This window comes from Salvia splendens, chromosome 20 (genome assembly GCF_004379255.2).
Source record: "Salvia splendens isolate huo1 chromosome 20, SspV2, whole genome shotgun sequence".
Lineage (NCBI taxonomy): Eukaryota > Viridiplantae > Streptophyta > Magnoliopsida > Lamiales > Lamiaceae > Salvia > Salvia splendens.
Window position 1 is genome coordinate 20,515,198 of NC_056051.1, and position 23,749 is coordinate 20,538,946.

Sequence of the window (23,749 nt, forward strand, 5' to 3'; positions counted from 1 at the left end):
AATGTTGGAATAATTATTAAAAAGTTATACTTTTTTCTTATTTAAGCAAATGATTATAATGTTAACTTGCTAACTCATTAACGCGTTGTATTGAAAATGTCAACACGATCACATTAAAATATTAACACAAATTTGTGTTGACATTTTAATATATTGTGTTGACATTTTAAAATATCAACTCATCAACACAGTGTATTAAAATACTATCAACTAAGTTTATGTTGACATTTCAATATCATCATGTTGACATTTTTAATGCACTACATTAATGAGTCAACGGAGTTAGCAACTTAAAAAAAGTAGCAACGAATCACACTTCTGGCAGTATATCTAATATATTTAGTTTTGATAAACTTAACTTAAAATACTGTGTACAATTGAATAAAAAAGGTTGTCCTTTAGTCGAAGTATAACTAATAATCACGATAAACGCATTCATGAGATTATGAATTTGGTATGTTAAAAATTTTTTTAGTTAATCTTGTTTAGTGGTAGAACATTTTGAACAACTTATTTAGTAATAGTATTTCATGTAAAATTAATCAAAATAAATAAGAAAAATTACATAATATATTAAGCAGTTGCTCCATTAGTGTGCTTAGTTAGCAATATATATTAATTATCTATGAAATAATCCAACGGGGACCAGTAAAAATGTTGTAGGTTAAGTAACGTGGATTATTAGCAAGAATTATGCATTCTACTATAATTGATATACATTATGCGAATTGAATGTAATTTGTTATTGGACATAACATAAATATACTCATACTCATACCGTGTCCTGTCGGAGAAATTTTGAAATGAAAATTAACAAATCATGTTCACACATTTTATTTAATTTGTTTTTATTTGTTAAGCAGTTCATGTATGTTCTCGGTCGCACGTGTTAATTGGATATTGTTAATGTAAACAGTAAAAAGTTATTAATAAAATATTATATTCCCCGGTGCCTGTATTTATGGCTCGTTTCTTTTAGGTGAATTATATTAGATAGAAAAGTTGATGGTCCACATGTTTAGGGTACTTTTGTAAGGTATAATTAATTCTTGTTAATTAAGTAACATTATAGGAAAATTTTTGAATTTAGGGTGGGTTTAATGTAAATTATATATAGGGTACTTTTGTAAGGTATAATTAATTCTTGTTAATTAAGTAAAATTATAGGAAATTTTTTGAATTTAGGGTGGGTTTAATGTAAATGTCGACATGTTTAAACATGTCAATGTCATTTGCGTTTTTCATATTTTGAATTATTTGTGTTTATATTCTACTATTTTAAAAAGTGAATAATTTGAGAAGACTTGATTATTCATGAAGCTGTACAAACATGTATATACAAAAAGTTGAAATTTTGTATTGGCGTATTTAAATACGCCAGGGGCATTGTCATTTTCCTTATTTATAAAATCCAAAAGATGTTCCCGTTTTAGGGAACTATTTTTCTAACTCACCCCAAATTCAAAATTTTCAAAAGTATAGTTGATGTTTATCATGTACTATTAACTCGTTAGTCATGAGCATAGCTCATATTTAATCCATGCATGTATATTAGCTTCATTCTTTTCCGTTTTATGTATACAATTTGGTTTTAAAAGCTAAAAATTATAATGAGATTAATCATTTATTTAATTACAAAGTACATAAAAACAAATGTGGCATTTATTCTTTTTTATCTACATAACTTTTAGATAAATTAATAGATACTACTAACTTATGGTTCAAATTGACCTAAATCAGACAAAACTATTGGACTTTGGATAATATATATATATATATATATATATATATATATATATATATATATATATATATCAAATTATCAATGATTTCGTAAAGTAAGACTATTGAAAAAAAATCATACTCCAATATGCTACTCCAAATCAATTAAAACAAAGACTAAACTAATAAATGATTATTTTACCCTCAGTCGAATCGAAATCTGTTCAATCTATTTCGGTTGCTTGCGATTCGAAATGCACCACTGTTAAGTTATTGAAGGGTTATAAACTTCAGTCTCTGTATAAATTGTCCAAAACAAGAGGAGCAATTTTTTAGATTTTTCTTTGATGTCCAAATATAGGGATGTGGGAGTTTTAATTATTTAAAAACTGAGCCTAGAATTTCAAAATTAAAAATCCTGTCATAAAAAGACAAAGTGGGCCCAACTGATGACCCACCAGCGATAATTCTCTGCGTCTCAATCAAACTACGCTGAAGAATCTGTCCAATGAAAATGTCCCACGTGTCAGAGTGCATCCTTATGCAACCAGCAGCAGATTGTATCTTCTTTAGCGCCAAAATTCCGGTTCCCTTCTCTCCGTTTCCGAGTAATTTCAGTTCAGTAGCTGTAGCTCCATAATTAACTCATTTTATGAAAGAATCCATCAACGCGATTTATGCTGTTGATCTTCAATCAAATGTGTACTAATCACGGAATCGGATAGAAAGTCACAGGAGAAGAGGATTGTGAATTTCAGCCACCAATCCAAACCCTACCGAATTCCGCCGAAGCATCGCCTCCAACAGCGCCGCGGTTGTCTCATCCGGTGTAAGGCTTCGTGTTTATGTGTTTGTTGATTTTGGATCGGCCTTTTTCTAGTGCTTCAACTGAATTACCCATTCCTATTTACAATGCCATCTATATTCGTTGCTTGTTGTGGCAGAGAGAAAAAAATTGAATGCAATTTAGCAATTCGAGTCATTAGATAAACCTTTTATTCTGTGTTATCTCCCTGAAATCACGAGAACGTAATCGAGAACAGAATGATGGCTGAAGTTGTAAGTATATGTATCCAACCTCTGAACTTAGCTGGCTCAAAACGTATGGTAATGTGATTGATGAACTGCATCAATTGCTACTATATAAAAGCGGACGAGGCTGATAGGAATTAAGCAATTGATGCAGTTTTGGAGAGAAAAACCCGATGGATTTGATGATGGGGTATGCAAATGATTCTATGATGCGTGTGGACTCTTTGAATTTTAATTTGAGTTCCTGAGTTTTCGTTAAACCTCTGCTTATAGGGGTTAATCATCTTGATGAATGTATCAGTGTTGTTTTGACTATTCCTTCTTCTCTTTCCCTCTGTTAGCTGTGGTTTTCCTTTGGAAAAATTGTCAAAGGTAAAATTCAGCAAGTTTTTAGTTTTTTGAACAGGTTTCCTGTCTTTGTGACATCTTCAATTGACTTCTAAATTTGTATATTTTTCGCAGAATGATTTCATATGATTTAGGTAGAGCATAATAGAGGATGCCACTGTAAAAGAACTGGGTGTTTTAAGAAGTATTGTGAGTGCTTCCAGGCAAATATTTCTTGCTCCGACTAATGTAACTGGAAAAACATTGAAGGATGTGAAAGAGAAGAAAACTGGTCTTTATCACCATTCAGTAGATTCAGTAGCATTTATCCAGCAAGCCAACGCGGCCATCAATGGAGCTATTGGAACTCGAAGCAAGAAGAGTAGAAATCCGCGCATTGGTTTTGATTGGACATCTAGTAGACAATTTTAAGGTCATCTCATCAATTTCCTTTTCCTATATAAGGTGATTGGTTTATATCTGATGAAATTTTCTTTTCTATCAGGAACCATTCGAAAACTCATGTTTTCCGTCATTGTTCAGCTGTCTAAACCAGACCACCCTGCCAAATTAGGACTTTGTTAATCCGTGCAGGTGAATTTTGATCCTTGTGGTTGTGTATTAACTTGTTAGTAACCAAGTGTTTTTGGCATATAAATGTAGTTTCTCTTCCTATGATTGAAGGTCTCTTTTAAGTGGCATCCTCCAATTACATCATGTGAAGGAATTGTGCAAACTCTTGGTTGAAGTATCAACAGAAGCAGAGTGTTCCAGGTAGGTTTCACCGCCTCAGAGTTTGTGAACTGTGCAGTTTCAAATCGTTGATCATTTTGGAAACGGTGACGAGAACATCTGCAACGTAATTGTTAGTTCAGCGCATGCGGTTTTGTTGATTGCTTTGATGGATTAGCTACGTAACTATTAGGAACCATATATATTTTTGTGTTATCCGAGACTTAAAATTTGACAGTCTTGAAGTTTTGTATTTACCTCCTTGGAAGAAAAGAGAGTGGTCGATGGTGGCATTGGACACCATCAAAAGCCAACGGAATGCTGTGGAACTGCCGGGAAAAGTAGCATGTAAAGATAGGGCATCACTTTGTGAATCTGATGGCTATGATATTCAAAATGGAAGACCATTTGTGACAAACGAGATGCAACGTTTATGGTGGCTGCTAAGGCTCCATCCACTCACCGACTCACAACCGAAAATTCAATATATTCGATATTTTTTCGATACAATATTTTTCCTCATCCTAAACTCATGTTGTTGGGAATCATGGCTGGCCTCTCGTGCAGGGAGAAGGGTCAATACTATAATGGTTCGGTATTATTGTACTGGTAAATAAATATTTGATTTCGTACTATACTACATTTGTATAATATATGGAGTATGCTTATTTTGGGACAAAATTCAGATGGTAAAATATCGTGTGCCTCGCACTTCGCAAATTGATGACCATGGGTAAAATTTATGTATGATTAAAAATTAAATAGTCTATTACACACAAAAAAAATTTAAATACGCATTTTTTCCCAAGACCTTGTTTTATGTTACACAGTCAATTTATACTTCACCTACTATAACGCTAATAATTAAACTCAAGTTTTCTGAGATTGGTTTTTCTTTAATCAGACAACTAATTATTTTGTTTGTATTCACAAAACATATTTAAAGCCTAAATGATTAAATATAAGTACATAATTTTCTCTTAGTCTCTGTTCTTGTTCTACCTACTATACAGTATCTTACTTAACAAAATATTTAAAACATCGTATCTTGCATGTTACAAGTATGATTAAAATCAAAACTCAATAATTTGTACATCATTATTGCTCTATTTTACAAAAGTAAAATTCAAATTTTAGTACTATCATGGAGCCGATTAATAACAGAAGTGAGAATTCGTGGCTTTTGCTCTGATCCGTAATAATAATGGTGGTTGCGGTGTGGCACGTGCCGAACTTCATCTCTCACGTGCGAGCCAATTCAGTCTCAACTTCCTGCTATTAGAGCATCCACAATGGCGCCTAGCGCACCGCCTAGCCGAGCCCCGGCGCTAGGCGGTCCGCTAGGCGAACCATTGTAACCGCCGAGCCGGTTTTCGAAAAAAAAATCGCCTAGCGCTAGGCGATGTGTGGGCGCTGGGCGATCCGCTCGGCGCCATTGTAGGCTCCGGATCGCCGAGCGCATCGCCCAACGGATTTTTTTTAAAAAATTTTCGAATCACTATATATATGCGCTTTGTACTTCATTTTCATTCGCACCACTTGTTTTAACGAGTTTTCTCTCTATCTTAATTTCTGTACAAGAGCAACAACGCGAAATGAGTAACTCGGGTGGTAGTGGGGGGATGCTGAGGAGTACGAACGTCGAATGGCCGAAGCGTTGGAGGCCTATACGACCCGCGAGATAAACCAATGGATGCAAAGAGCCTTGCAGCCGGCGATACCTCGACCTCGCCCAGTTGTCCACCGCAGAGAAGTGATTGATCGTGATCACGTAGCTGCACATCAGCGCCTATACGAAGACTACTTCGCAGAGGAGCCGCGGTTCAACGCCAACCTTTTCAGGCGACGTTTTAGGATGAGCAGGGCCCTGGTTATGCGTATTGTTAACGCTTTCGAGCATCGATATCTGTATTTCCGCTTCAGGCACAATGCGGCTGGCAGACCCGGCCACACACCTATTCAAAAGTGCACTACGGCAATCCGGCATTTGGCCTACGGAGGCGCGGCAGACATGTGGGACGAGTACTTCCACATCGGTGAGACGACTGCCCTGGAATGTATAAAGTATTTCTGTCAGGGCGTGATTGAAATATTCAGTGATCAGTACCTTCGAAGCCCTACCCTCGAAGATTGCCAGGACCTGATGCAAATGCAAGGGAGAAGCATGGGTTCCCGGGAATGTTAGGCAGCATAGATTGTATGCATTGGGAGTGGAAGAACTGTCCCACTTCCTGGAAGGGGTTCTACACGACCGGCTACAAGGGAAAGAATCCCACGATGATCCTCGAGGCCGTAGCTGATTATCGGTTGTGGATTTGGCATGCGTATTTTGGAGTAGCCGGTTAGAACAACGACCTCAACGTCCTCAACTCGTCGCCCCTTTTCAACGAGCAGTGTCAGGGCGTCGGTCCGGCCATCAGTTTTCTCGCCAACGGCAACCGGCATGATATGGGCTACTACTTGGCGGATGGGATATACCCTAGGTGGCCCGTCTTTATGAAAACGATCCGAGGCGCATCAGATGTGAGGAAGACCTACTTTGCGGCACGACAAGAGTCGGCGCGCAAGGACGTGGAGCGGGCATTTGGTGTGCTCCAGTCTCGATGGGCGACAGTTAGGGGTCCAACGCGTTTGTGGCATATCGACTGCATTGCTGATATAATGTACGCATGTATTATCATGCACAACATGATTGTCGAAGACGAAGGTGTACAACTGACTAGTTGGGCCAACGACGATAATGAAGTCGGTCCAAGCCACGGCGTGGCCGCCCCCAACGTACGGAGTGGGGTACCTCACGATGAAGCCGGCCTCCTCCAAGCACATGCCGACATGCGCCAAACGGATGCTCATATTCGACTTCAAAATGATTTAATTGAAGAGTTATGGTCGCGGAGGACTGCACGGAATTAGTTTTTTTTTTAATTATGTAATTTTTTAAATGTACTTTTTTTAAATTTTAAATAAAATTATTGCAAGTTCTGTATTTGTGGCGTAAATTTAATTATGTATTTTGTGTGATTGTTAATTATTTGTTTTATATAATTTTGAGTGATGTGGCTAGACTATGGCTGGGCTATTTGCTTGTCTTGATGATATGGCAGGAGGATTTTTAGGTGATGTGGCAGGAGGAGTATGTGACTAGGCTATGGCTGGGCTATGGATGTGGCAGGAGGAGTATGTGACAATAGCGCCTAGCGCACCGCCTAGCCGAGCCCCGGCGCTAGGCGGTGCGCTAGGCGAACTATTGCAGCCGCCTAGCCGATTTCGCGGAAAAAAACCGCCTAGCGTTCGACGGTTCCGCGGCGCTAGGCGGTGCGCTAGGCGATCCGCTAGGCGCTATTGCAGCGTCCGCACCGCCTAGCGCGAATTTTTAATTTTTTTTTGTTTCCGAAACACTATATATACACGACTTGCCCGTCATTTTCATTCGCACCACTTGTATTAACGAGTACTCTCTCTATCTTAATTTCTGTACAAGATCAACACCTAGAAATGAGTAACGCCGGTGGTAGTGGTGGGAGTGGTGGGGATGCTGAGGAGTACGAGCGTATAATGAACGAAGCGCTAGATGCCTATACGAACCGTGAGATTGATCAATGGATGCAGAGGGCCTTGCAGCCGGCGGTACCTCGACCTCGACCAGTGGTACACCGCCGAGCGGTGATTGATCGTGATCACGTAGCTGCACATCAGCGCCTATACGAAGACTACTTCACACAGGAGTCGCGGTTCAACGCCAACCTTTTCAGGCGCCGTTTTAGGATGCGCAGGTCCCTGTTTATGCGTATTGTTAACGGATTGGAGCAACGATGAAGACGACCGCCTCCAAGCACATGCCGACATGCGCCAAACGGAGGCTCATATTTGACTCCAAAAGGATTTAATTGAAGAGTTATGGGCGTGGAGAACTGCACGACATTAGTTTTTTTTTTTATTATGTAATTTTTTTTAATTAATGTACTTTTTAAATTTTATTAATATTAGAGTGTCCACTATGGCATGGACGCGGCTATAGCCGCGTCCACGGCGGGCGGCGGGCGGGTTATAGTGGAGGGCGCGGGCGGACGGCGAAATCGGGGCGGTAGGGGGGCGGACGCGGGATAGCCGCGTTCGGGGCGAGCCCGCGGCTGGGGTGAATGGAGGAAGAATGGGTGGGGCGATGGCCGCGGCGCCCTATAGTGTGGAAACGGGGCGGATGCGGGCGCCGCGGCGGTGGGGCGGCTGTGTGAGAAGGGGAGGCGGCGCGGCGGGCGGATGCGGCACCATAGTGGACACCCTTAGTGAATTTTCTCGTTTTTGTGGCGTAAATTTAATTCCGCATATTGTGTGATTGTTAATTATGTCATTTTATATAATTGTTATTAGTGATGTGGCTATTGATGTGGCTGGGCTATTTATGATGTGGCTAGGCTATGGCTGAACTATTTATGATGTGGCAGGAGGATTTTTAGTGCTGATAATGTGGCAGTGGCTAGGCTATGGCTGGGCTATTGCTGGGCTATTCCTATCGCGGATGGCCTTATAAACCCAACTGCTACGCCAAATTACCACACCACGCAATTGCTACTCGATTCCACTCCGCCGATCGGAAAATGGACCATTCCGCCGCCTCCGCCGAGATGCGCTCCGACTTCCTGCAGCTCCTCCGCAGCCGCCGGACTGCCGAAGGTCGTTTCTCACTCACTTCACCCTGTGTGTTGATGTAATTTTGTCAGTGTTTCGTTGAATTGCGGTTTTGTTGAGAATGATTCTCGCGTGATTTAGTCTCGGATGAGAACTAGAGTTGAAGCAGATGTTACAGTAATGGTGCTTGTTTAGCATCGCCTGATCGCCTCATCACTTTGATTGCACATTCTTCTGCTATTTGCACAAGTTTTGAAGAAATTTCTGAATTTCTGGATTTTTTTTTTGGCTATAATATGTGGAGATCCTGGTTATGAATCTGTTATTCGTCTTAAACGCATTCAGTATCACGAATTATTGTTTGTTGCAAAATCTGTCACAATCGTCGAAGCATTCGACTAAAATTCAGCAAAACTGTGCAGTTCCTCTTTCTGTTGAATCTGCGCAGCCTGTAAAAGATCCACTATTTCAGGAAACTCCGACGCCAACCTACAGTGAGGTCGAAACAGCGTTGAAATTCCTTTTCGTATCACTTGATGGACAAACAAGCAGAATCTAACTCACAAATGTTGTTATGATGAATCATCAGGCTATGGAGTCGTGTCCAAAGAAAGAGATTCCGAATTTCAAGGAACTGCTTCAAGAGGAGAATTTTTACCTAACTACTGAGGTACTATGATTTCTGTTTTCTGTGTGGTTTTTGTGAGTGTATGTGTGCGTCTTGAGCTTACACAATAATAAGACTATTGGGTGTCTATCATTTGCGATGTCTTCAGAGTTATGAATGTGATACGATGGTAGATATATCTCTTAAATTTGAAATGAATTTCTGACCAGGCAGGGGAGCAAGGACGTCTGCCGGTAATGCTATTGAAGCTGAAAGAGGTTACTCCGGAGAGAAGGCCAGCAGTGGTTTTCCTGCATAGCACACATAAAAACAAAGAGTGGTTGAGGCCACTACTTGAGGTATAAGATGCTTCGTGATGATTAGGCGTTACCTGGTGTTCCGTTTAGCAGATTGATCCATAGCATGTTCTTTTTTATATCTTCAGGCGTATGCTTCAAGAAATTATATTGCTATAGCCATTGATTCGCGTTATCACGGAGAGCGTGCTAGAAACTTGACAACCTACCAAGATGTATGCCTCCTAAGTTCCAAGTCTTTATTGGTAAAATCAATATAATTGCACAAAATATGAGTTGGATTAACGTTTGTTACAATGTATGTAGGCTCTAGTATCATCGTGGAAACATGGAGATACGATGCCTTTCATTTTTGATACGGTATTGTTCCACCCTGTTTCTGTAACCGAATAATTGAAGAAATCAGCTCTTTTTCCCCTTAGTTTGATATTCTTGCGTGTACTCAATATATCAGGTATGGGACTTGATAAAATTGGCAGATCATCTTGTAGAAAGGCTGGATATCGATCCTTCTAGGATAGGAATTACTGGTGAATCACTGGGAGGTAAGTTACTGCAAAGATGGTAGTATGTATGAAAATCTTATTCTGTTTACACCTTTCAGTAAGATATTCCATCGTTCAGGAATGCACGCATGGCTTGGTGCGGCTGCTGATACTCGTTATTCAGTAGTTGCCCCCGTAATTGGAGTTCAGGTAGCTGTTCCTGACACATACATGACTACGTAAACAAGTATACAGTCTCAGTACTTAAAATATTTCAGGGGTTCCGTTGGGCGATTGAGCATGACATGTGGCACGCTCGAGTTGACAGCCTTAAGCACGTATTTGAAGGTTCATGACTCAATATAAGAACCGTGTCTGCATTTCATTGATTCCTGCAGTATATATATCTTGACTCCTAAACCTGAGGAGGATTCTTTCTGTGTTGTTGGTTTTCAGAGGCGAGAGTTGACTTGGGAAAAAGTGCAATTGACAAAGAAGTGGTGGAGAAGGTGAGGTTTGATCTTGGCTCTGTTGTTCCAACAGAAGCTGCTGCATTTGAGGTTAATAAGAAATCTGTTGACAGGTTTGGGACAGGATAGCTCCTGGATTGGCATCCCGTTTTGACGCCCCTTATACCGTTCCTGCAATTGCTCTTCGTCCTCTGTTGATATTGAACGGTACAATAGTTGACTGTGTAAGAATCTTTCATGAAACCAGCCCATTTTGGTCTGAAAGTGGCAACCATGATTTGTTTAGGTGAGAAGGATCCACGCTGCCCCTTATCTGGACTGGAGCTTCCAGAATCAAGAGCTAGAAAGGAATATGAAGAGGCCAGTTCTGCTGAAAATTTCAAGGTGTTTGTTTAATCTCTCTCTCTCTCTCTCTCTTACACACACACACACAGTTCTACTCTCATATGTATCTCTATCTATGCTGTGTTTTGCAGTTGGTAGCTGAACCAGGGATTGGGCATCAGATGACACCTTTGATGGTGAAACAAGCCAGTGAATGGTTTGATCAACACTTGAAACCATGAGGGCAGCCTAATATCATCCATTTTAAATCTGAGTGCTACTGTATAAATTGTGTTTAGCCTGCAAACTGCATCGTTGCATGGAATGATCCATTCTGTACTATTTCCAATTTTTATGGTTTCCCCATTGCTTAATTTCTGAACGAGAAAGCTTTCTAAGGTTTTACAACATTGATTCATTCGTAGGGGTGGTTCGGTACGGTATACCGTAACGTGAGTGTCATACCGTATACCGTACCGAAAGTTACGGTATGACAAAACACCATACTGATACCGTACCGAATTTTCAGTATACCGAATTCCGGTATATCGTAGAATTCGGTAAGGTAGTTTTTAATACCGTTACCATACTGTGTTTTTGGTATACTGTATCGCAGTTCGGTATACCGCAAAAGTACAGTATACCGAAATGCGGTACGACATACCGTAATACCTGTTATACCGGGGATTTTTTTTTTTATACTCAAAATATGAAAAAAACAATTTAATTTTTATTTTTGTATAATAGAGAATTCTATTTTTAAATTAGTATAAATATAACATAAATATTATATATGCGTGTTTATATATATAATAAGCAATCGATATACCGATATACCAAAGCGTATGCCGGTATATACCGATATACCAAATATTCGGTATGCCACGGTATACCGCGATATAAGAAATCTAATACCGTTACTGTACCGAATCTTTCGGTACGGTCATACCGTACCGAAAACTACGGTATACCGAAAAATCGGTATTTTTTCGGTACGGTAAGTCCGGTATTTCGGTATAATTCCCCAGCTCTATTCATTCATCAGACATCAGCTATGAAAGGGAAATGAACAATTTGGAAAAGGATGCTAAAAACATGTTAACAAATGCACACTTGAATGAAAAGCACATGGTTGTAAGGTTGAAACATACACTTATACATGCAATTATGTTATGCATCATCACACTTCCAAGAGCGAGAAAATTACTCCGAACTTGGGTAAGTCGGAATCCAGCGCTATAAAATCCTTCTCTTACCCCTTCTTGGTCATGGCTGCAAGTCTTGTGTACATCTTGGCCATAGACTGGAATCCTCTGACGTCACCAGACCGGAGAAGGTTGCCTATGCAATGACAGCCAACCAGAAACACATCACTAAAACTACTCCTAAACAAATCACAAGACAAGCTAGACTTCCCCAAATCACATGTTCAGAAAATTAGATTGTTGCATGTTCTTGAGAGCGGGAATCTGAATTCAAATAATTTTAAGTGCCATTTCAAACTTATCTCAATGTTTCTTGGAAGCTGTAAAACTACTCAGAAAGTACCACAATACCACACGGGTAGTTTATGAAGGAATCTGGGGGGAAATACCTGAATCACAGTTCAGCGGGCTATCAGCCTCTGGATGAGCCATCAGAGCGATTATAGCTCGACAAACTGATTGCAGCGTCCATGCTGGACTCCAAGCATTCTTCAATATATCAAGGCAAATCTCACCTGTCTGCAGGAAAACAAAAATCACAGCTTTAAAATTATTCCATATGACATCTGCTATCTCAAATAAAAACATCAACAGAAAATGCCAATAGGCCATGCTTCATCTTTATATGGTAAGTTAACAATGATCGCAGAAGTGTAAGTGACATGGTCAAGTTCAAGGATTTTTAGCTATGATATTGCGGGCTAATAGTATGCCACGACCATAAGCATGTGCAGATGCTTACGAAGTTCAACTCATTACATTCATTTAGTCATATATACCCAAAGCATTACAATCTCAATCATTTCATGTCACAAACTATGGCATCATTTGGATCCTTAGTTTCGTCACTCAAAGCATACGTGCTGTTTCTAATGCAGAATTTTTAAGTTCCACAAACAACTATACAGACAGAATTCCAGCATATTTCATCATCTACCTTGTTCAGTGAGACTAGAAATTATCGCTTTGTCTGAAGACAATATACCTTAAAACTTTAGGAAAGACAGTAAATACCTTGAAATGCACATTTGGATGGAATATTTTGGTTAAGAACCGAACTTGAGGTGGCTGCAAAGGATACTGCTCAGGTACAGAGAAAGCAAGCTGGAAAACTCCACCCTCATAAGGAGTTTCGGATGGCCCCTACGTATCACAGAAGTAATATTTTATCAGATGCTCTACTTGGAAAACGTCTCATGGCACACAACGAAGAACAAGAAACAGTAAAATGTACCTTTATGAGTGCAGTCCATTTAAATATGTTTGAATCATCACAAACGAGTTGGATATCAGGATCTGCCGTTTTCTCTCGCTGCACTTCTTTGTATTCCTTAAAGAGCCTTGCCCTTGATGCCTATTTTAAGAGCATTGACTCAATTCGAAAAGTTCTCAAATCTCAACAAAGACTTAGCATTGGATAATTTGATAGTTGAGGCCTTTTCGCAAATAAAAGGCATGAAATCCAAGTCTCATCGTCAAAGAATACGCTTCAAGAATCTATTCCTCCAGTTCAGTGAACCCCCTTCTAAAAATAACAATCCTGATAGATAGTGACCAAAAGTAATTCACTCTCCCACTGCCTCCCAATTTATAATTCTTTAACTTATGGATATCTGTTCAGATCAATTCTCAAGCAAGACCCATTATTTTCGTATTAAGTTTGCAGTTGAACTCGAGTTGGTATCTTATTTCAGCTGGATATTCAGTTAGAATGTCAACATAGTTTAGTAATAACTTTCAACTCGCCTCCTTATCCCTTCCAATAGAGGCATGAGTACAACAATGGTGTAATCATACAAAGTTGAGCTACAAAACTAAACAAAAAACAAATTTCGTCAAAATGAAGTGGAAGCCTAACAGAAATTTCAACATTCTAGGGTTACCACCAACATGCGAAACAACGAATTTGTATAAATTTGTGAAATGGAATCTATTCCCAATCATACGAAAAGATAGGTTAAGATTGAAAACCGAAATCATCACAACACTGAAAGCGGTCAATAATACTAACCTGCATTTTGAACAACGGCTTTTGCTATTAAATTCACACCAATTCTCAGGTACGGTCTGCATCAATTGAAGAAAAAATCGAACTTTTAATCAACAATTAGCAATATTATGCTACCGATCACAAAACCGAAAGGCCGAGAATCAGTTAAACAGATACACAGAAGCGATTTTCTCTGGCTAAAAAAAATAATCAAACAAAACGAAAAATCCTGATTCTAACTCAACGCAATCGCAAATTCACATGAAAAAAAATACTTACCGTAGTGAATTGATGAGGCTCAGCTGAATTGAGATGGAAACTTGAGAATGAAAAACGTCACAGAGAGGGAAGGAAAAGGAGCTCTATGTGGAGAAGCTGTAATCATATGCATTACGGCGCACCGTACTCCCAGGAACCGGTAATCCTCTGTGTGACGGCGCATTACGCCAAAGAACGCATTCTACAAACTCACTCATTAATTGTAATTTTTATGGCCATGTTTGGTTGGCGGGAAGTTGGTAAGGAAAATGATTGCTGGGAAAATAAATCCCGGGAATATGATTTCTAATAACTTTACTTTCTCGTGTTTGAAAAATATCAAGATTTGAAAGTATATATTTGATTTAAACACTAAACTAAAAATATACTTATCATTTTTTATTTATAAAAAATAATAGTAATACATATTATTTAATAAATTATTAATTACAAATGATAATAATTATATTATTTTATTTATTATTACGATGGATAGTTTAAATATGGATTATACATCATAATATATAATAATATAATAATAAATAAGATTATTATTATTATTATTATTATTATTATCATATTTACTTAATTTTTAATTGAATAAATTTTATAATTTAAAATTTCACTACAATTTTATTGTTAATTACTAATTTATAAATTAATAACTATTATATTATTATATAATTATAATTATATTTAATTATTTAATAAATTATTATTATTATTATTATTATTATTACGATAATAAAAATAAAAATAAATATTAATAATATAGTTATAATTATGATAATTTGAATTATAGTTATTTATTATCCTGAAATTAAGTATGGTTTATACTTTTAAATTATTTTTAAAATATTGTAATAAATAATAACGATGATGATGATGATGATGATGATGATGATGATGATGATGATGATGATGATAATAAATTTTACTATATTGCATTAAATATGTAAGAATCCTAAAACTGAGAAAAAGAATACCTAAGAAAAGTTAGGATTCAGAATCCTGGAAAGTTGTACTAACTTTTCTTGTTTCAGGATTTTGATTACTTTCCCAGTTTGATTAAAAACGGAAACAAACACAGGAATTTAAAATTTAAGGAATCAAATTACTTTCCCAGACAGAATCTTGACAACCAAACATGGCCTATGTGTAATTTTTTTTTTCAACCAACTGAATTACGCTTTAAAAATATCTATATTACGGAATGCATGCATTACAATGATCATATATTTATGCAATTTATTGTTCTATATTAGTTTATAGATTTTGGTGTTGTTTCTCATTGATTTGCGACTTTCCTTTCTTTTCCCTTCTTTCTTAGAGCATCCGCATCGCTGCTTTCTCTGACGGACGGCGCCTATGCCGCTGACGGGGCTTTGTGCTGTCCGCCGTTGTGCACTTGTCGCTGGCACGGCTCTGCTCGATACATAGAGCACATCCATGCCGCTGAGCAAGCTGACGTGGCGCGACGGGATTGGCCAACAGCAAAGCCGTTGGCATTTTCAATTTTTTTAAAAAAAATTGAATTTAATTTAAAAAATATTTTTTACATAAAAAAAATATTTTCCCACTTCCCAATAAATTATATCCGTTTTCTCCTCACTTTAAATTTATTTTTCAATTTTTTCCCCAAAATTCACATTTTCATCTATAAATACCACCACTTTCACACAAAAAAATTCTTACCACACTACACAATTCTCATCTAAATTCTCTTATCAATTCTCAATCTTTCACTGTTACAAAAAAAAATGTTCGGCTCCGGTGATCACCCATCAGACTCCCGCGATTGGAACCACGAATGGTTCGGCTCACAACCATTCCCTAGTCCGGAAACACAATTCTCAGCCCCTTCTCAAACCCAAGGTTCTAAAGTTCTGGGTGGCTACCGACCTTACCCGGTGGACGACCAAGATGCCCCTGATGGGTACCCGAACCCGGATCGGGGAGCGGCGGCTCTCAAACTCCTCCTCCTCCTCGTGGTGTCCGCACCCCGTACACCCCGAACCAAAGCGGGGATAGTTTTAGGTGGCGCGTCTCCCGCCGGTACAATGAAAACCGCCCGGATGGAACCATCGTGCGCAATGAGAGTATGGTGCGCAATGCCATCTTCAGAGGCAACGAAGAAATCCAAAAGTTCCAAGGGTATTACCTACAGGAAGAGCGGTCGGCGGGGAGCGGCAGGAGCGAGCTCGACATCGTCAGTGCCGCCTTGGCGACCTACCAATCCCAACATTACAAACCATTCAAGTACCTCAGCTCTTGGCAGGAGGTGCGTGTGCATCCGAAGTATAAGGGAGACGTATCATCCTCCTCCAGCTCCTCCAGCAAACGGTCGAGGTCGGTATCCCTATCCGACGCCGGCGAGGATGAGGTGGCTAGCCAGCTTACCGGAGCTAACTTGAGTATCCCCGATGCCGGCCCGAGCAGTTCCCAACGCCGTCCGCAAGGAAGGAAGAAGGCGACGGCCAACCGCCGTCGCGCCGCGACTCCATCCGCCCCCGCTCCATTTGTGCCACCTCAACCCCCCCACAAATTCGTTGTGGACCCTTTTGACTCAACTCAATTTGGCCAATAGGTCAAATATGACTCCCGAGCAACTTGATTCACATTTGGCAATTATACGGGTCTCTGAAAAACATTGAGGATAGGGCCAGAAGACTAGTCTTCCATTGGGGTATTTTGTAGCCTTTAATTATGTATTTTTATTTTTTAGTATTTTAATTATGTATTTTTTATTTTTTGGATTTTAATTATGTAAATTTTTATTTTTAGGATTTTAATTTTGTAATTTTTATTTTTTAGGATTTAATTATGTAATTTTTAGTAATGAAAGTATTTAAATTAAATAATGGAATGGTGGGACCCTTGAGCATGTCCTTGCGGAAGAGTATGGATGTGGGTGTTGTGCTCCTGGAGAAGAGCAGGGAGTAAAAAATTAATAAAACTGGGTCGGAGCCCATATCCATGTTCTTGCCAAAGAGTACAGAAGTGGATGCTCGTAGTACTCCATCTGTCCCCAATAAATGTAAACAATATGTAATTTTATGCAATGTTGTTTTGTGTGCTAATTAGTAAGAAATAAAGTAGAAATCAGATAAAGTTATTTCTATTTTATAAATGGTTGATTTTGATTGAGACAATCACCTTCTACTTTGGAACGGGGGAGTACTAATATGCGTCTCGTATAGTAATTTTAAATACGTGTTATAATGTATGCTCATCTATGCTGTTACTCACCCAACCAAAGCAAAAAGAGAGAAAAATGTTTCTTTCTTTTATACGAGTTTCGTTTCTACAATGAAATGTACCTGATTCTAAGGGCAATCGCAATGGGGCACCCGATGGCGTCCATCGTCCTCGGGTGCGGACGATGCCCACATTGTGGGTGCCCGCCATCGTCCGCGCCCGATGCATCTATTGCTTGGAAGGTAATAATCCAAACCGGTGGACTACAAACAATAGTTGAGATATCTTGAAAACTAAATTATTTTATACATTTATTAAGATGATAATGTGATAAAAATGATAATTTATGATTAAAAAGTAGAATTCGGTGAAAAGAGAATTTGCTTCTTCGAGTTATTAAGATGATTATGTTGTGTGATTGAAATGAAGGTTTTTTATAAATGTATTAATTTTTATAAATGTATTAATTTTTAATTCGTATTGTAATTTTTTAATTTTTATAAATGTATTAATTTTTAATCAATGCAATCTTCGCCGATTTTCAGTTACTCATTGTGTTTTTTAATTAGTTTGCATTACATATTTGAAAACATTTAAATTAATTAACAAAACAATAGTAAATATATAGGGCGCGCCTTAGGGCGCCACATTGCAGGTGGGGGTAGGAGGATAAAACTGATGACGTGGCGCGCCATAGGGCACGCCTTAGAGCGCCCCATTGCTAATGGCCTAATGACAAGAAATCCATAACAAAAAAAAAGAAAAGAAGAGGTGATAAATTGCAGGCAACACGGCGCAAGGAGGTGAAGAATATATATGCAGCAGGCCACGCGAGTTAGCAAACAAAATAGCAAAAGTCAAGGCAAATGAAACCATGTATCTCTTCACATGCTCTCAGCTCAACCTGGTGCTGTCTTCCCCGGTTTGAATTTAGAGATGTCGACAAGAATGCTCGACACTGGATTCTTCAGCCTGCTGTCGTCCCTCAGATATGGTTTGCTGAGCAAAGTAGGCATATTGCATTTGATTTTGGCGTTGTGGGTAGCCATAACCAGCAGGCATTTGGTTGTTGTACATGTGCTGAGGATTATACATGTATCCCGTCTGGGGAGGATACAGAACAACGGGTTGGGGGGTAGCTGCGGGTTCTGCATCAGATAAGGATGCATTGCTGTGAAGTGGCTACTGTTATACACACCAAGTGCCGCCTGATCATGGCTGACCTGTAAGATAAGCTCCGCTAGGCGATGGTTGGTATGATTTACTATTCCTTCAGTTGCTTGGCTGGTTTACTGCTGTCAAGTTCTGCTTCCCATGGCGGAGGGGGGAGAGAGTCACTTGCCTCAGCGCCTATCACACCAAAACATAAAATATAGGTACGATTCTGGTTCAGCTTACAACCTCTTTTTTGGTATAGTTTACATAAAATCAAGAAAACATGATGATACCATAAGGAGGAGGAAGAGGAGGAGGAGTCGACAGCTGGTTGTTATTACTATCTGAAAACATGTCGATGAGAGGAAGAGCATTGTGCTGTGAAGCAACGGGGCTAGTTGGTTGAGGATGTCCCACGGGAACAAGTGCCACACAAAATTATTTGTCTCGATGAGACCAAAAATAATAATAAAATTACAAACAGCCATATGAAAACTGTTGTATGCCAAAATATTATGTTGATACCTTATCGAATTTTCAGTATATTGCAAATAGGTGATATGTATAGTATTTCATATTAAAAATTGCGGTATACCAAAAATTCGGCATGATTAATTTTTTTTATACTATTACCGTACTGTTATTGCAGTATATCGCACTTTTACGGTATACTAAAGTACGGTACGGTACACCATAATATCGTTATGAAAAAAAACTATTTTATATACAAAATATTTTAAAATACTATGCTTTTCGAATATTTTATCTTTTTTAATTCTATTTTACATAAAATATATTAAATATAATATAATATAATATTTAAATAATATTCAACATATACGAGAAAAAAAATCGGTATACCACAGTGCACTGCGGTACAGGGAAATTGATATTGTTACTATACGGTATCATACCATACCTAAAATTGTCATATACCAAAAATACCAGTATTTCGGGTATATTTTTAGTACGGTAAGTACAATATTTCAATATTTTTCTTCATCTCTAGACTAAATTATCAACATTTTAAATTCAAATTAAACTAATGGCAACTTCTTCCCTATGGTGGCATGTATTTCACCTCAGTGAATGGAACTCTCACATCATCGCTGCACCGAAATTTAAACTTAGTTAATTCCTTGAAAACTAATTTGGCTACTCACGCGGGCATTTGTAAGTCAACTTAGTTTCATATTGTGGTGATTAGGACATAATTTTACAATTTGTAATTCTAATATTCTAAAAAATCTTTCAGTTTATTGGAAGAGTTATGAGTTGGGTAGACTTTTAGCTCAGGTCAAAGTTCGAAATTGATTTACTGTTTCATTTTATTGTATGAATTCTCTGGTTAGAAATGAGTCACTCACTCCTTAAAAGGTCTTATATATATGCACAAATACAAACAAATAAAATGCTAGACACTAACTAATAAAGGAAGACAATATCAACTAATTACATTTTTATTTTTAATTTCAACACTCCCCCTCAAGATGGAAGCAAAACAAATGTTATCATCTTGGAAAGGAAGCATCAAACTAAGAAGAGAACTACAAGCAACTAAGATTTATTCTAACTCCGTGTCAAGGAAAGATGAACTTGATCAATTGCAAACAATCACTTTGCTGGAACTGAGCATCTTCTGCCCCTAGAAGAGTTCTTTGCTGTGCAACAACTACAAATGCAACTTTTGAAGCCATAATATCAGTACTTCTTGAATCAGATACATGATAAACTCGTATTTTAACTGTTTTATTGGACATTAAACATGATCTTTTGTGTGCTTTCATTGCATTAGCTTAGAGTTTATGTCCATATTTCACTATAAATGTGCTTTGATGAGTTTATCTAGTGTTTGAAGTTAAAATATATAAAAAATGGTCAAAATGAGCCAAGACGAGGCTGGGGTCTACTTTAAACATTAATCTGCCTATCAAGATGGGGTCCAAATCCTATTTTGAGATGACCATTGTCTTCATCATCGAAAGAGCTTCGCGTGGGTACCTCACACGCCCCAATCGGAGTTCGGATAAGAGAGATATGCCGATCTACGAAAGCCGCGCTGTCCAAAAAAATCTCACGCGGCCGGGTGAATTATTACCCTATAATTCCACCCGGCCGGGTGTCTCAAATTCGTCAGAAACTGGTCGAAAATCATCACCCGGCCGGGTGATTTTTACCCTTTATAATTCCACCCGGCTGAGTACGTTGTTTTGTCGTATTTTTATGCCAAAAATGCGATTTTTTTATGGGGATTAAAAGGAGAAAAAGGCCAGGGTTGCAGTCTACGCGATTCATTCTACACCGACCGCTTCCAACACTCACACATACCCCGAAGAACACTTTGAGAGAGAGAATTGAAGATTGAAGACTTCCAATCGGAAGATTGAAGTTGACATTCCGTAGATTCATTCTTACAGGAGTATCTTAATCTTTTCTTCATGTATTTCGTAGAATCTTTTGTTTCAAACATGGTTTTTATGAAGAACATGAGTAGCTAAACATATCTTGTAGAATTCTTGGTGATGATGCACTGATTTCATAGTTTTTATCCGATTGATTTTGTTCTTGCCTTGCTCTTGTAGTTATTTGATTATTCTTGGGTTTCTTCCTTTCAATTGATTGATCACCAATTGCTTGTGTAGGATTAATTAGATTAATCGGGAGATGAAATAATTAATCTGGAAATAAGAAAAATGCACACCTTAATACAATAGAACTCGGGAGAGTTGAGGTTTTGAGTGAGGTCATTGACCTAATTGAGCTTTTGGGAGTTAGGAGTGTAGGATTAGAAGGGGACTTCGATCCTAGCACCTAATCTACAGGTTTCTCACATTGGGAGGGGGTTTAATCAATAATTGTGGTCGGCTTAGTAACTCTAGAGACACCAAAAGGTAAGGCGAATCGATTGGATAAGAGCTTGGAATTGTGCATCGGATCCTTGAGTTCTGCAATTTTCTCCATATTATCTTCTCACATCCTTTTCACACCGTGTTTCCTTGTTCTTAATTGTTACTTGCTTACTATATGCTTTTATTAGTTGTTAGAACAAACCAAACTTTTCTTGATTGTCTAGATAGTAGTTGATTTTTGTTCGTGGTAGTTAAGTTGATACAAAATTGTCTATGTGGGATACTATACTCTTGCTTACTAATTGCTACACTAGTCTCATACACTTGCGGGTATCACTTGTGTTAAAATAAGTTGAGTCAATACACCATATCACAAACCACACAATATGCCAGATGCACACACATCCTTAGCTTAGCAGAAAAACTAAATTTGATCTCAACTCCCCCATAGCAAGAAATTCATCTTGAGCAAGACTAAGAACAATCAGTCTCAATTTCCAATCCCATTCCAGCGCATCAAGCTCAACAATCAAATGATTTAGACCATCCACATCAATATCATTAGGTACTTATAGCTTCTACCAAGTGATTTGGATTTTAATGCTAGCATTCATAAGATCTATCAGATTATCCACAGATAAACACTGATCCAGCAGATCCCCAGCAAAAAACTGAGATGCCTTTCCAACACCATCTTTTAAACCAACATCAACACCAACACCAACACCAAATAGCCTTTCCTCCTCACCCAAACAAACAACAAATCTGGCAAACTGACTTCTCAATGAAGATCAAAAACACATTTCAAACATCCATGAACCAGGCTTGAAACAGATCCAACCGAACAATCGGTGAACAACAAAACAAACATCCGACATACAATCGGAAAATCAGAGATAAATCTGAAAACATATTCAGATTCAACAACAAATTTGAGAAAACATATTCTCAAACCGAAACACTCAACCGATTTTATTCGGAGAGATACAAACTTAGATCATACAAATCCAATTAACAAAGGATACAAACTTGGATCATACAAATCCAATGAGCAAACGAAAACGAGGGAGAAAACAGATTCGAAATTTCAGATCTGCGGAAATTAACGCCGAAGAGAGAGAAAAAAACATGACAGACTTTGCGGAAGAACTACAGCGGGAAACAACAACATATCCGGCCTGAAGAACTCTCCCGGAACAATAAGCAGAAAATTCTCACGAAATCACAAACCCTAGCTCTATGAAAAAAAGGCAAACGAAAAATCAAAAAATGATAGAGAAGATAGAGGTAATCAGAGGTGCGCAGCGGATTTACGCTCTGATGCCATGTTGAAAATGTAGAATTGATTTGGATTGAGAAACCTCCATTGGAGCAATAGAGAAACCTACAAAAGATGAGAGGAAACCGTCGACTGTAGAGATGGAGAGAAAAAAGAGAAATTTTATTAATGGGCTACATTTTTACTAAGTGTTAATTGCAAAATACAAAAAAGACCTTATAAGGGGGAGGGTTATCCATACTTTTATAGATGAGCTAGGATCATCACCAAGTCGATGTTGGACAAGATATTAAGAATTTTAACACGCCCCTCATGTGTGGGCCGGAATAACACATCGGACTTCCATCACGTGGGTAGGCAAGAGAAGAGATAAAGAGATAAATTCATCATCGACTTGGGCCCGCTTTGATACCATATTAGAAATGGACCACCCACCCATTAAAAGGCATAATAAGGGAGAGGGTTATCCACACTTATATAGAGAAGAGGTAAAGAGATAAACTCCATCATCGACTTGGGCCTGCTCTGATACCACCATATTAGAAATGTGTCATACATAGGCACAAATACAAACAAATAAAATGTTAAACACTAACTAATAAAGGAAAACAATATCAACTAATTACATTTTTATTTTTAATTTCAACATCTCTTTTATGTATTTTCGATGTTGTCATTTTAAATCTTAGTTCATTATTTCAAATTTATTAAGAATTATTCTTTTTATTGTACAGATTCTCCTTTATATATTGTCATTAGATGTGCCAAGTTATGATTTGAACAGTGCCAAGTTATATTTCTTATTGTCTCAGAACAATTATCTAATGTTGTCATCAAATAATTGGGAACAATACCAAAGTCACAACAAAATGAAAATAATTGTATGAAACAATTAAGAATGTAAAAAAATATTTTAATTCGCTGAATTTAAAACAATGAAGGTGATAAATAAAAAGAAATAACTATTATAGCACATATGTTTTGAATGTTAATAGTATAAATATTTAAAAAGTCTACAAGATTACATATAAGTTCAAATGTCAAATAGTAAGTAATAAACATAAGTTCTTATCTATACCACATAACAATAATTTTAAAATAATAAATTCAAAGCAAAATCTACTACTCTCATATTAACCTGAAATTAATATGCAATTCAAGTCATTAAACTCA

At 37.9% G+C, this 23,749-nt stretch overlaps 2 protein-coding genes and 1 long non-coding RNA gene across 3 annotated transcripts; 2 read left to right on the forward strand and 1 right to left on the reverse strand.

Annotated features, from left to right (window-relative positions):
* Positions 1 to 2,317: 2,317 nt before the first annotated feature.
* Positions 2,318 to 4,494, forward strand: LOC121782128. The gene is made up of 3 exons (XR_006046252.1): positions 2,318 to 3,514; positions 3,587 to 3,675; positions 3,766 to 4,494. It is a non-coding gene; the product is annotated as an uncharacterized LOC121782128 (long non-coding RNA).
* A 3,886-nt stretch (positions 4,495 to 8,380) lies between these two features.
* On the forward strand, positions 8,381 to 11,016 carry LOC121782101 (putative esterase YitV). The gene is made up of 13 exons (XM_042179811.1): positions 8,381 to 8,484; positions 8,862 to 8,938; positions 9,029 to 9,109; positions 9,277 to 9,405; positions 9,492 to 9,578; positions 9,670 to 9,723; positions 9,818 to 9,908; positions 9,988 to 10,058; positions 10,127 to 10,196; positions 10,305 to 10,357; positions 10,432 to 10,525; positions 10,605 to 10,702; positions 10,795 to 11,016. Exons 1-13 carry the CDS (start codon positions 8,409 to 8,411, stop codon positions 10,882 to 10,884), a joined length of 1,071 nt encoding a protein of 356 aa, XP_042035745.1. The 5' UTR covers positions 8,381 to 8,408; the 3' UTR covers positions 10,885 to 11,016.
* A 681-nt stretch (positions 11,017 to 11,697) lies between these two features.
* Positions 11,698 to 14,217, reverse strand: LOC121782121 (protein PEROXIN-4). The gene is made up of 6 exons (XM_042179841.1): positions 14,117 to 14,217; positions 13,859 to 13,914; positions 13,082 to 13,201; positions 12,862 to 12,990; positions 12,237 to 12,366; positions 11,698 to 11,983 (listed from the first exon to the last, which is right to left on the reverse strand). The coding sequence occupies exons 2-6, from the start codon at positions 13,862 to 13,864 to the stop codon at positions 11,895 to 11,897; spliced, it is 474 nt and encodes a 157-aa protein (XP_042035775.1). The 5' UTR covers positions 13,865 to 13,914; positions 14,117 to 14,217; the 3' UTR covers positions 11,698 to 11,894.
* Positions 14,218 to 23,749: the final 9,532 nt, after the last annotated feature.